The following is a 15203-nucleotide window of genomic DNA, read 5'->3' as shown; positions in this document are numbered from 1 at the left end:
CCGTTGCATTTAGTTTTGTCCTTATAGTGCATAAAGAATCATAAGTTAGCTTTAGAAGATGTGAATATATCATTTCTGTCTCACATCCAGCAGACTTTAGATATACACTGTAGTCGTTAGGAGCAATGAGGAAAAATATCGTAAGTGTGTGCTTAAGATGTCAGTCATTTGTGTATGCCACAATATAAGATTCGATCCTGCCTGATAATAGAGACCCTGCTGCCCTGACTGTTATAGCCTTCATCTACCTCATTTCTTGTCCTGTGTGTCCCCATGATTTATAATTTGCCATAACTTTTTATTTCTTTCTCTCTCTTTTTTTTTTTTTTTTTTTTTGGGGGGGGGGACTTTTTTTGCTAAAAATTTAGCATTTCAGTGTTGTATTTTTTGTGTTGTTGTGCTTTTTGAAAATGTTCACAAATGCTTTTGTGCGCTCTGCCTCTCTCATCCCCGGGATTTGGCGTAGTCCCAACGAATGTGACTCCGCCTGGAAGTTCCACGGTGCAGCCTACATTCCAGAGGAGAGTGACATCGATTCCAAGATGGTTCTCAAGCCCTTTGGAATGCCTGTCTACGGGGGTGAGTGACACAGACCTTCCCGCAATGTGATTTTTCCTCTTTTTCTCTCCCTCTTCTTCTTTTGCGTCTCAGGGGAGAAAGATGATTTTATTTTTAGCAGGGTGAAAAAGTCATGTGCATGCACATTTAATCTTGTGTTACTCAGAAAAATGACAAAAAAGATTTTTGTTGTTTATTTTTTAGTGTCATATTTTGCTACATTTGACATCAGCAACAAAGGCAGAAATATGTGTGACCCATCACCACAACACCCTGATAAGTCACAAGAAGTGGAGAAGAAAAATGAAGGATAAAGTGATCTGGATGAGATAAATGAAATTAGAGACATAAGACCGAAACTTTGACACTGCAACAAACAATATCTGCTCCAAGTTTCAATGTCTGAAAATGTTAAAAAGTCAAAACTGGTGACATTTGTGATGCAACATGTTATCATAGTGCCTTGATGTGACATAATGTGTTTGAATACCTTCTCTCTTTAAACTTCTTTCAAACTTCAAAGCTGATTTTTATTTCACAGTTGTGCTTGTCTGTTGGCTAGCTTCCTCTTAAAAATATGAAAACTAAAGAAACAAACTAAAAGAAATTCCATATTTTGGGAGGTCTGTCAACCCCATGCTTCATGTTCTTTCCTCTTTCCCACAGAGGACTACTGGATAATCTACACCGATTACACAGATCACTCGCTGGTGTACAGCTGTGTAGAGCGTGACTCCAGGGGGGTGTGTCGGGATGGGGCAGCCCACGCATGGCTGATGAGTCGGAGCCCCACTTTGTCGGTGGAGGCAAGGACTCACATGGAAGGACTCTTGGAGGAGATGTGTGTGGATACCAGGCGTCTGATGGACACACCCCTTGGTAGGCAAGGCAGTTACTGACTGACAGTTCGCCTTTGTGCAGAACTAATGCTTGTATGTACCTTACTAACAATGTCAATACTACTGCTGTCATGCCTTAGTCCCAAAGTTACTCTGTTTAGACAGTGTATATGTTTTGTAAAATACAGTAGTCTGTGAAAAAGTTTAAAATGTGCATACTCCAATTCAGGTTTAAAAAACAGTCTGAATGTCACACACACACAAAAAATAAAAAATCTGGGATAGTATTACAGACTGGGGCAATATTATCATCATAGTAATAGATATCACTTTTATCTCACTCGACAGTGTGTATCTTTATGTCATGCAAACACACCTAAAAATAGTACAAACCAAAAATGTCCATGTGTATGAAGGAATTATCTTGTATGTCTGCAGGGATGTGCTGAAAGATAATACCCATGACAGACGTGATAGATTTAGTACAATAGAACTGAACAGAAAACTACAGAAGCAAACAAAAGAGATCTTTTCCGAAAAGAGAAATTTCTAGTCACAGCACAATCACAGAACATGATGACAGATTTTAAAGCACCTTTGATGTTTACTACCACATACAAAGCCATATTTTTCTTGTTAATGAACTAAAAGTTTGTCCTTTATGCACATCTTTAAGACAATGAATTGATGCTCTGTAAAATGTCATCTGCATCAAGATTTCACTGCCACTCAGTACAGTTGAACCTCTCGTATCCGGACAAGTCAGGACCGAGGCTCATCCGGATAAGGGATTTCGCCGGATACGGGAGACTCAATGCTTTATACATGTACATATACATACACATGTACTGATGTAGCCCATTGTAGTACCACATGCAGTAATGTGTATACTGCAACCTTTTCATTGTTACACTCAGTAACAGGCCCCAAAATAGAGGTTCGTGTTTGCAAGAATGAAATCATTTTCTTTTATAAATTCTTGGGATGATTTACCTAAATAATTATTAAGAAATGTATCAAGTAGATCTTGAAAATAAACAGTACGAGTCGACGAAACTACGCTTCAAAATTCGATCATCACGGCTCGGCAAAGTCGACTGTAGGTCGCCATTGTTAGATGGTTTCCCTCTCTCTCTTTGTGTGTGTACTGTGTGTGAACAATTTTTGAGTGTTCAATATCATTCGTTGCTCAGCCAATGACTCGAAACAATGCATGTCTATCTAGTCATATCGACGGCTGTGTATGGACCTATAGGTGGCAATGCAATATGAGAGGACTCGAGCGCATAATCTGTCCATGTTCTTGCGATGATTTGGGGATGTTTGGGGATGTTAAAATGTCTGAAGGTAAGCAATTTGGAAGGAAATTTGATGTAATGTATGTTAATCATGTTGGAAGTAATATGTAATTCATGTGTGTTTGTGTAGGAGTTCTCAAGGAGTTGGGAATCCCCCTTTCCTCCCGTAATTATCAAAAAAAAAAAAATCACGGCAAGATTGCGTCCGTATAATAGAGAGATCTGGAAAAAGGGAGGCCGGATAAGAGAGGTTCAACTGTACTTTAATGATTGACTTGTCTGTAAACTCCATATGAATGAGCTCCAAAGAATTAACATGGTTGCATTAAATGATAAATCATGCCGGCTCAGTAAAGGTAATCAAGATATTTTTGTTGCAATAATGATGAAAACAGTGATAATTAGTATAGCAATGTAAAGGAAAATTTTCTGCTTAAAACTGCAGTAGTTTACTCTTTTCTGCTCCATTTTCCGCCTTGTTGATTAAGCTAATTGTTCATGGATTCATTACTTACAATTTGCAGAGTGCGATGAAAGGCTCGAGTCAGCAGCCCTTACAGATGAAGGTGAGATGCACTGTTTGATTCTCATGTTCTCTACAGCCGCAATATCATCACAATGTATACACAGTCAAAATGGTAATAGATGGAAGGTACTATTCATTGTATTAGCCTAGCTGAGTAAGACCTCTGAGTTTGTGGGGAGTGACCACTGATTATAAGCAATGATGCCAGAGATGCACTTTCAGGAAAAAGAAAAAGTGGAAAGTTTGTTCATATACATTTCCCGTAAGAGCATACCAATCAAAATGAAAAACAAAAAACAAAACACAAATACTGGTCAGTAATTAGGGATGAAGATAATGTGATTGTGGAACACTTTGTTTTGTTCACTCACCGGTGGAACATTGTGGGATATTCTCTCTGTGAGGGGGGAGGAGGGAGGACATTTGTTGTAAACAAATGGCAAAGAAACCTGGTGATGAAATGATTAGTGCAATTGATTATTAAAGATAATAAAAAGTTTTGGTACCTCAAAAGTTTCCCTGAATTTCCTTGTCTTGGTTTGTGTTTCAAGTTAAAGTACGTTGTCTGTGAGAATTACTCGCCCCAAAGTGCTCTCATGTCTTAGTAATCATGCAATAATGGTTTCGTACCAGAGCCGTCGCCGTACAGCGTCGATAAATATTGTACGAAACCACTGATTGCGACCAGCAGCGTGCAGCCCATTGTACGCATAGCTAACTGCGACCAGCAGCCCCATACGCATAGCGTAATGGGGCTTCGCATTGTAGCATTCAGGATCATGACAGAATTAGTATCGCGGGTAAATGTCAACTTAAAATCAAAAAATTTCTTCGATTTGAAGACTTACCAATTAAGTTGAAGTATTGAAAACAGGCTTCGAACAACGTTTGGTTCTGCCAGTAGTCCCTTTCTTTTCGAATTGATGACTGAATGTGACTCGGGCGAGAGGACCTTGGGAGAGCTACAGTTTGTACATACACTGACTACTACAGCCAGCGCATGCGCACACAAACATCTTATCCGTTGATGGCTTTGAAATTTGTGCGCACGTGATGTGTTCGCATGCACTGGCTGTAGTATTCAGTGTATGTAGCTCTCCCAAGGTCCTCTCGGCCGAGTCACATTCAGTCATCAATTCGAACAGAAAGGGACTATAGGCAGAACCAAACGCTGCCCGAAGCCTGTTTTCAATACTTCACCTTAATTGGTAAGTCTTCAAATTGAAGAATTTTTGGGATTTTAAGTTAACATTTATCCTGCGATACTAAATCTGTCATGATCCTGAATGCTACAATGCGAAGCCCGATTACGCTATGCGTATGGGACTGCTGGTCGCTATGCGTATGGGGCTGCTGGTCGCAGTTAATTGCATGATTACTAAGACATGAGAGCACTTTGGGGCGAGTTAGTCTCACAGTGTTAGTTATATGAAAGGTACTTTAACCTGAAACACAAACTAAGACAAGGAAATTCAAGGAAACTTTTGAGGTACCAAAACTTTTTATTGTCTTTAACATCAGAGTTAAAAGTGCTAGTTACTTTTTGTCATTCAACTTCTTAGGGTTATTCTTCCACCGGCAGTACCCAGACACTACGTAGAAATGTTTGATGCAGCATGCTATGAAATGTTAACTGTGCCCTTTGAAATTTTTTGGTTTGTTTTGGCCTTGTGACTGTCTTTCTTGGCTCATCTTTCTCATAACAACTATAATGTTGCAAATCAAAAGAAAGTGACATTTCATTAAGTTTTGTACATCAATGGACATTGATGAGGTACAATGTACATTGCATTTCAAGATGTTTGAGAAAAATCAGAGTATTGCCTGTGAAAAAGTCAATTTCAAGATCTCTTGCCATATTTCAATTCTCAGTGCTTCAGTGTCACTTCAAAATCATCTGACAGAACTTCATCATTTTTATGAAGCAACCTAGCTGCATAGGATATTTAATACAAGAGGTGCACCTTTCAACAAACGGTTTGACAAACAACAACAACAATTTCCTATCAAAGATTGCAGTGTTTATTTTTTTTCCTTGCTGATCTGTTGTTGCTTTGCAGACACTGCCAATGAATGTGCCGTCCAAAGCCTCCCCACAATGCAAACATTTGACAAGCACAAGGTATGCTCCCTCTGTATCTGTTGTGTGTCTGTGGTTGTCACTGTGTATGTGTGTATGTGCGTGTGTTTCTCTCTATCTCTGTCTGTCTGTCAGTTTTCTGTTTCTGTCTTTTTTGCTTCTTCCAAAGCTTCTCTCACTACCTCTTTTCTAATTCTGTGCATCACACTCAATATCTGTTTCTTTATACAATATCTTTATATTTCTCACTATTCAATTCTCCCATAGATATATTTTTTTTTTCCTGTAAGCATAAGTATCTCTATATATCTCTCTCACTCACTGTCTATATCTTATTCTCACTCTTCTTCTTCTTCCTGTACTGTGCAGAACCTCCTGAGAGTAAACTCACACGCTTGGTGGGCTCTCCCATGTGACAGACATGAGACTCCGGGCATATAAATGCACAAAAAAATATAATGATGTTTCTATAAAAATAATTGTACAAGTTAAAATCATTCTGTTCTGCCCTGGGTGGCTAGTTGAAGGTGACATCTTGGATCTTTGATTTGAAGGTGTCAAATGAAGTTGAGTTCACTGCATCTTGAGGCAGGTTGTTCCACAGGTAGATGGTGTCTGAGAAAAACATCTCACACATCTTTTTCCTCCCCTTTATACATCTATCCCTTTCTCTCATATTGCTCTCTTGCTGTCTGTAATACCTGTAATATATGACACTGTGATGTGAGTTCCCCTCTCTATGTTCTGCTGTACATGTATTACTGTAAAGGTGGAAATTTTCGCGGTGTTGAAACTTTCGCGCAACCCGAAACTAGCGCGAAAATAAAAGCACGCGAATATTTTTGCTCGCCATATGTTCCAGTAGTTGATGTCTTGATTCTGCGGAATTAAAAACACGCGAAACTCATCTTACCCCTCTGATCGCGGAAAATTAGTCTCGCGAAAATATCCACTTTTATAGTATTCATCAGATATCTCATTCCTGTTTCTCCAGTCGAACACATTTTTATGCCTCCGCCACGTAGTGGTGCCGGAGGCATTATGTTTTCGGGTTGTCCGTCCGTCCGTCCGTACGTCCGTCCGCTTTCTTTTACGCGATAACTTGAGTAATATTTACTGGAATTTTACCAAACTTGGTCCAAGTATGAAGTATGATGGGGCAATGATTTGATTAGATTTTAGGTGAAATCGGCTAAAGGTCAAAGGTCAAAGGTCCAGGTCAAATCATGAAATTTATCCGTTTACGCGATAACTCAAGACTGTATGGAGCAAATTTCACCAAACTTTGTTGGAGGATGATGTATGATGGGACAATTATTTGATTAGTTTTTCAGTGAAATCGGACAGAGGTCAAAGGTCAAAGATCAAGGTCAAATCCTAAAATTTATCTGTTTACGTGATAACTCAAAACTGGATGAAGCAGCTTTCACCAAACTTGGTCCAAGGATGATGTATGATGGGACAATTAGTTGAGTAGATTTTAGTGACATTGACAAGAGGTCAAAGGTCAAAAGGTCAAGGTCAAATGCTAAAAATGTTGCTATTTCCCCCATATCTATGCAATGCCTGCAGTTATTTTCTTGAAACTTAGTGTAGACATATACTACTGCATAAAGATTCTCCAGAGAGAGTTTCATGTCATAAGGTCAAAGGTTAGGTGAAAATGTTGCAATATCACTTTTCTCACAAATGGTTCAATGTATCTTCATTGAACTTGGTACATACATGTACTGACTGGCAGGGATTATCTAGGGAATTTAGGGGTCATGGGTCAATAGTCAGGGGTCAAAGGTCAAGGTCAACTTCTCAAAATGTTACTATTTCCCTCATATACGCCTGTACTAGTATATGCAATGATTGCATTATTAGTTTTAAAATTTAATATATGTACATGTATTACTTAATGGAGATTCTCTTGGAAATTTCCAGCCAGAAGGTCAAAGGTCAAAGGTTAGGTTTAAATGAAAAATATATATATATTTTGTACTGGTAATTACACTCTTTCTTCATATTTTGAAAATTATACTCAATGCATAAAGTTATAATAAGGTCGGTCAGAAGTCAAGTAAAAATTTCCAATTCCCCAAATATGTGTACCTGCACTCTTTAATAGACAATTATAGCAAACCCAGTTCGTGGAAAGTGAACATTCAAGATATTTCTGATAAACCTGTTATTTCGATATTTTGCCAGTTATGTGAAACTGTCATCACACATTGTGAAGACATTGTACTATACACCTATTGGGAGAATCATGCATTATGGCGGAGGCATCAGTCGCCGTAGCGACATTTCTAGTTTTTTTCTATCCAGGGCTCTGTTTCTGTGTCACAACTAATGTCCTTTTTTTTCTTATTTGCTTGTGGGTGCATTGTAAGTGTGTGTGTGTGTAATTGCAGTTCTAGTATGTTGACACATATACTTTATGTCTCATATCTTTATTGATTCTATTCCACATAAATAGCAAACACATTTGACTTAAATAAGAATTGTAACATAGATTATGTCCAAATCAACCAAGTTTGTGATCATGAACTACAAAAGTAAAATGTATCTTGAGTGTATATTAAATACTCTAATGAAAAAGAATAAAAACAAGAACTCATTTCACCACCTCATGGTTTGGTCTAAGAACATCAAATGAGTCAATTAAGTCTGCTTCATCAAAATAAAATACACACTCAAACTCAATCAACATTTATCAAACTTTCAAAAGAGGAAGTACAAGATGGAAAGAGAGAAGGAGAAGGCGAAGGAGATAAGGAATAGCAAAAGGTGAAAGTAGAGAACAAATGAAAGCAATAAAGTAAACATGATATGACTTCATCTGAACCAATGGAAACTGCTTGTTTGCTGTAGACAAATGTAGTCCATCATATCTTTAAAGGGGAATTTCAAAATCATTGTTTGAAGCACAGGTGAGCACAATACTATAACTCTGCCACGTGTAATCATGTGAGGGGGGTTATTGACAGCAGAAGCATCAATGGAAATGTGCCCAAGACTTGTCCAAACACTGGGATAATGCATGGCCCTGAGAATTTGATCAAACTGCACTTTGCTCGGGAACTTCGGGCAAGATAACACGCTAACGAGCTGAGCGTTGGGCTGGAAGAGGAGTGCATCAGGGTGAGGAAGGATGGGGGGGGGGGGGGGTGGTTGGATGGATGGGGGTGCTGCGTGTTGCTGTGTCCTTGGTGCTAGACAAACATTTGTCTTCTCCAAGGCTATGTTTAATCATTCAGCATGTGGGATTTACTGGACCAGTCTGTATCCCAGGGTCCTGTGTTTTCTTGTCACTTTACTTCTGTTTCCTGTTCACATCACATATCACAGCTGGGTCCAGATATCCCCTGGACGGTACTTGCACTTTAATTCCATTTTATTTCATGTTTTTGTTGAGTTTTTGTTTGTTTGTTGTCTTTGCTTCTGTTGCTGTTTGTTGTTGCTGCTGTTGTTTTCCATGTCAAACATTAACATACCACAGTACACAATTTAAGTTGTTTAACTTGTAGTTCTTTCCTGGCCATGCCAGGTTGACATTCATTTCAGTTCACTGAAGGTAAGAGAATCTTTGTTTGTCGGTTTTACAAAAAGAGAAGCCAAGCACACCCTAAAATTTAAAAAAAAAAATGCAAAAAATTATGTGTACTTCACTTAAAGGAGACCTCCCGATGATTTTCAGATTTTTACATTTGAACAACTACAAATTAGTTACACTGAGGACAGAGTTGCAGAATTTATGATAATTGGGATAAAGAATAAGAATATTTTTGAAATTTATAACAAAATTGTCATGAACAAGGACGATGACATGGCAGGGTCACCACAAGAATGCATGCGTTGGGGCTCAAGGAAGCAGAACAAAAGAAGAAGGCAGGCATAGATTATACACAGGTGAACTCGCAAGCAAGCAGTATTGTAATGGAATTACACTGCTACATTTCTTAAATATGTGAATCTCCTATGTCATCATCCTTGTTCAGTGTAATTTGTTTAAGGTTTTTCAAAGCATTGTTTCTCTGCTCAAGAACCACAATAAATTCCACATATCTATACATGGAGCTGGGTTTTTTTTCCCCTCACTGGGATATTTATTATTCTCTTTCATCTATACACATATAACAACATATTTCAAATAACATCATGCTTTTTTTCGAATTCAATACAATATACATCAAGAAAAAAGGCGTCTAAAAAGACACCATTTTTTCCGAAACACTTGCAACTTATGATTATTTCTTGCGATAAATTTCTCTCTATCATAATATTCCCTTATACTATATTTACATAAATCAAAACGAGGTATTATTTTTCTTATTTTACAAACATAAATTTCATATCTCACAAGCATGGTAATACAATTCAATGCCGAATTGTTCATTCCCCCAAAACCAAATAATTTATTTTCCGTCGTAAATGTTATTTCTAACCCCGTGTTAATATTAATCCATTCTCTTACTTCAACCCACAATCTATGAACATATTGACACTCACTAAAAAAATGTATTAAAGTCTCAACATACACATTACAGAATGAACATTCACTTCTTTCAACCAATCCAATTCTATTCAACATCTTATTTGTATATAAAATTCTATTAACTATTTCAAACTGAAACCATCGTAAATTAACATCTTCCGTGCTCTTAAACGGGGCCAACGAAAAAGATTGCCATTTCTTTTCTTCCAGTTGTATACATGGAGCTGTTCATTTATGTACTACATGATGTGAAATTATGAAAATCGTCTGGAATGTCCCTTTAAGTCTTAATGAAAACATCACTTAACAATTTGTTAAAACACGCTCTCAGATAGATCTTATCTGAATGCAACGAATTTTGTAAGCCTGACTTATACAAGACTTGAGAGAAAATGGATAAAGAGGACAATGAGTGTTATAAAATTGTTCTTAGCAAAAGATACCATTCTACCACTAATACCGCATTTTGGCAAATCACCAGAAGAATTCATTTTAAGATATGTATGATAAATGAAATCAAAATGTGTCAAAGTGAATAATGTTGACTTTAATAAGAAATGCAGATCTGACAAAAAGCTTCCACTTTCGTCATCAGATTTTCACCAGGGTAGAGAAAACATCAACAACAAAAATCTGCCTCCTGCTCACACTGCTAGTATATTTTAATAGATAGTACATGCTACTGACTACCACTTGTAGTCATGTTGTCCATGTGGTTGAATCATTAGTAGATGAGCTCACCTTTGTTAAAGTGACAGGCCATTCCTCCATGGCTATGTTGACTATGACCTACACAGAAAAATCAAACATATGAAATGGTAGAGATTTTATATGGGTCAGACGTATAGCAAGAAAATTATGAATTTGTGTAGTTTCTCCCTTTATTTTTCCCCAAAGCAGCAATATTAGTCACATCACTTTAATATGCAAGTAAGATGGCATGATGTTGTCACAGCTTCCCAGGTCTACCATTATATCTGAGAAACAAAATTTCACAGAAATTCTATTCAGATACAAAGTCAAGAAAGAGAAATTACATTTTTTTTCCACATGAATTTTTTTTTTCTGTCAAGTAAAGGTAACTGGAAGGGGGAATGGTTGTTCACAAACACCTCTTTGAAGTGAGAAAGGTGAGGGTACTTTTTAACAGTGTTTTCCTGTGTCAGATTCAATGGCAGGATCATATTAACCTGACTTTTCAGTTCCTACCAGAGTTTTTCTCAGGTGAAATTTTTTTTTTGCAACAGGTGCCAGGATTAGTAACCATTCAATGCTTAAAGTTTAGCACTCCTCTCAAAATCTTTTTTGCTCGATGCTCTTTGCAGTTTGCTGGGAGGTGGTACACCACCTCAGATCTCCCAGACAGTGACAGCGATCCTTACCGACGCTTCTCCGACCTCACTTTGGAGGAGGATGGCTCCATCACCATGGCAACGCAATTAGTCTTCAACAGCGGGTGAGAAACATCATCATCTCCCCAGCCCCATTAATCTAAATAGGACATATTTTATTGCCTCCTGAACTTTAGTAAAAATATCCAACAATCCAGTTTTCTAAATTACTAACTTCTTTGCTATGAATGCTTCATAAGTGAACTAATTCTCTCTCAGAAGCATCACCACTCATTTCTACAATACGCCATACAAATCTTATCTATTGTTACCTTGTTCCTTTCAGAACTTCAAGTAGGTACTCAAGTAGGTCTTTTTTATTACCTCCGCCAAGGGAGGAGGTTATGTTTTCGTTACTGTTGGTTTGTTTGTTCGTTTGTTTGTTTGTTAGTTTGTCCATGTGCAAAATAACTCAAAAAGTAGTTAACGGATTTGGATAAAACTTGCAGAAAAGGTTTAGAATGATACAAGTAACAGATGATTAAATCTTAGTAGTGATCTGAGAATTTTTTGGGAATTTATGAAGGATTTTTGATATTTTGGCAGGTAGGGTCAATGAACTTGGGAGTTCAGGCTGCGCATATTTGAGGTTTGCATGCGCGCACTAAAGTGCGTGCTTTAGTTTCTGCTAGGGCGAGGTGCGCCGTGCAGCTGAGGGTTTATGATGTAACAAAAGCTTCTATATTGGGAAATCCGGCGACTTTCAGCACACAATGATATAAGTACGTATGGGTGGAAATCACTGATACATGTATCTCTATGGAAGAACAAGATCAGTGGTGGAAATGAGCGGCATGCTTGGTGGAGGTCTGCGCTCTCAGAGTGCTTCTTTAGTATTATTGATATGTACTTTCTCCTCTTTTTTTTTTGCTGTGTGTCAAGCAGGCAGGCAATATTTATTTTGCTTTTTACTATTTCTACTTCAGCTCCCCCAAAATTTGATCTTTTTACCCACTGATTGAAAAGTTCAAAATTCACAGCAATTATCATTCAACAAGTAGCATTCATGACAAATGTTTTTTTTCCCCCATCTGGCATTGCCCTGGTGCCATTTAGGGAGAATGCGTGTCGTCTCCACCGTGAAGAGTATGTGATCAGCGAACAGGAGCAGTCGCCCTCACCAGCCAGACTGAGGGTGCAACTCAGAGGGGTACAAACAGACACAAGTGGTAGGTCTTGACGGAAGACTAGCAAGGTCGTACAATTTCTTTTAACTCTTTATGTGCCACGTTTGCACGTCTGACTCAGTCGACGGCGTGCCAATTTCTCATATTCTGCTCAAACGCACAAACCCGCCCAATCCAATCAATAAATTGCCAAATGCCGAGGTACAATGAAAGCATTCCTCGCGCTTCCATTCCTCTCACATATAGCCTGCATTTTATATGATGATTGACTATCAAGCGGTGTTCCCTACTGGATTTGCGGGTAAATTGTAATTTTCTGTCACTGTTGTGTGTGCAAAAGTCATGCCTTTACAGTAATGTAGCTACTGATCATGTGAAAGAAAAACAATCATAAATTTGTCATGCAATAATACAATGTACATCAAAACAAAACTTGCCATTTTCTGTCCAACTTTACCCACTATTTGTCCAGCTCAACAGAAATCTATAAAAGTTAGAGACTTTAAAAAAAGAATGCTTTCTCATTGTTAGTGTCTCAAAATAATGTGGCACACAGGGGATTTTTATCATGGCACATGAAGAGTTAATGTTTCTTTCTTCATTTAGTATTCTTTGTTCAGGGCAGCCTCATCAGCGATGTATGCACTGTGATTCTTGGGGGCCTTGGGAGGGGTCAAGTCTGAGATACCAACTAGTCAACAAAGTTTGTGTAGAGATCATGGATGGTTTCAAATCCATGTTGATCTACGGGGCCCTTCATTTGTCTGTTGGTCTCAAGTTGTTGTTATAGCGACAACACGTCATCCTTATGTTAGATTTGTCAGTCGGATTAAATGTTCGATTCCAGAAATAGTCAAAAGAATCGCCAAACTATCAATTCTAGCAAGAAGAATATTGCAAGACTTCAACGGGCACCTATGCTGGAAATAAAGGATAACAAACTATGTTGGTACAATCACTGTTCTAGGACAGCCTTGTTTGAACTATGATAGCCGGTCGGTCATATTGTTAGCTACCCCCGGCTTGTTAATGTAATACACGAAAACAAGCTGGACACAAATGATTATATCATTCACTGTGACGACTAGACACTCTACATCTAGATCTCGGCCCTAGATAAACTCTCGCTTTTTAATGGATTTTTGATGTTCAATTTACTGGCTTTGAGTCGTGTTTGGTGTCTGCACAAGATTGATCGGCACATCATGTACATGTACATATACATGTGCACACTATGAATATGAGTTGTGAAATACAATGGAGCAATGACCTAATTCGCATAATATTGGAAATATTGCTTGTGTCTTTGACCAATCAGATCACAGAATTCACCATCACTAAAATTATAATTTTGTTTGTGTTGAAATGAAATCATGTTGTCAAGAATTGGCTCCTTTTGTTTTTACATTTGGTCATTGGATGTGGCATTGTGTATCAAAAGTCAACAGACCTTTATGTTTGCTATTTGGGTAGACATAGATAAATGCTTACAGATAACAAATTTGTTGTTGCTGTTGTTGTGTCTGTTGGTATCTAGAGTGTTATTATTAGCATGAGTGGTTTGACTATTTTGTTATTTCAAGCAGCTACAACCCAGGAATTCATGCAGGAATATCATGAATTTTAACCCCTTGAGAACTCCACATGGAGAAATGGTATCTTGCATGGGATATAGATTGCACCCCTGTGACCCTCATTCTTCCCTACCCTCGGCATGCTTTGCTGCCTGCAGAGGACTTCTGGGTGGTACACACGGACTACGTAGACCACGCCCTGTTCTACAGCTGCGGGGGCACGGAACTCGACGGCACCTGTCAGGAAGGGCAAGTCACAGTGCAGCTCCTGAGTAGGAGGCTCACGATGTCGGGCGTGGCCCGTAGTCACCTCCTCTCAATCCTAGAGGACCTGTGTGTGGACCCCGCCCAGCTCAGGGACATTCCCGATGGTAAGCCATGTCCTCAATTTTTGCACCCACTTTTTTTCCTGCAGAAGTCAGGTTCTTGATTTGTGTTACTGTATGAGCTGTTATTTTATGTACAGATATTTTCGCGAATAAGGAGGTGACGATCATTTTCGCGAGATGTTGTTTTTTGCAAATTGACACTGAGGCTATTGTAAATGCACTATTACCCTAGCCCATGGCGACATTTTTGCGTGTTGTTAAATTCGCGATCCGGCTGTGATTCACGAAATTCGCGAAAATCAAACCCTTGCGAAAAATAACAGCTTATAAAATACACTTGCGTCTTGTTTGAATGCATTCTATGTATGCTTGCATGCAGACAAATAGCCAGAAATGGACAATAGATTTGAATTGAATTGAACTGAATCAATAGGGGTACTGCAGAGGGGTACGTACTTATGAAAAGAGCAAATTTGAAATACTTTGACTTCTGTGCCTATCTTTTTCCCTCCACAGAGTGTGATATTGAGTTTCCTACTCTTTGCACAAAAGTCTGATAGAAGTAAATTCATTTTGTACAGAAGAGAGTATGCATAAGTAAGTAATGAAATATAATCCATGAAATTCGTTGCCATAAATTAGATGTGATCAAACCATGATATCAGGTCGCACATATATATGTCTCAGGGGACTCTGAACTCTTGAACAGGTTTATGCAGTTTTGTTGAGGGCTAGTCAATTCTCGCTATCGCCAATGACGTAAAAAGTACCCGGATGTGGCTTTTTCGTCAAGATTTAGTGCACTTGGTAGCAAGGGCACTTCCGGCGCGGGGTATAATTTGCACAACGCTAGCGTGCATGTACGTGTACCTTACCTATAGCGCCGCGCCGACCACGGGTACTAGTACAGTAGGCCACTGTACCGCCCGAGCCAGCGAGTGGCCAGGCCTGTCATACTCGTACACTGTAGTCCCCGCTGGCGGCCGGCCTTGTATTAG

At 38.7% G+C, this 15203-nt stretch overlaps 1 protein-coding gene across 1 annotated transcript in view; it reads left to right on the top strand.

Moving 5' to 3' along the window:
* The window catches only part of LOC139717900 (uncharacterized), a 59775-nt gene that overhangs the window by 21763 nt on the left and 22809 nt on the right, over positions 1–15203 (top strand). The window contains exons 8-14 of the mRNA XM_071629386.1: positions 467–579; positions 1225–1437; positions 3220–3261; positions 5282–5343; positions 11110–11240; positions 12232–12344; positions 14035–14247. Of these exons, the coding sequence (XP_071485487.1) occupies positions 467–579; positions 1225–1437; positions 3220–3261; positions 5282–5343; positions 11110–11240; positions 12232–12344; positions 14035–14247 (887 nt within the window). The remainder of the gene's footprint in view (positions 1–466; positions 580–1224; positions 1438–3219; positions 3262–5281; positions 5344–11109; positions 11241–12231; positions 12345–14034; positions 14248–15203) is intronic.

This window comes from Diadema antillarum, unplaced genomic scaffold (genome assembly GCF_040938485.1).
Source record: "Diadema antillarum isolate AM-2024a unplaced genomic scaffold, OU_Dant_1.0 scf00000085, whole genome shotgun sequence".
NCBI lineage: Eukaryota > Metazoa > Echinodermata > Echinoidea > Diadematoida > Diadematidae > Diadema > Diadema antillarum.
Note: the sequence above shows the minus strand (reverse complement) of the source record. Positions and strands in the feature narration are given on the sequence as shown.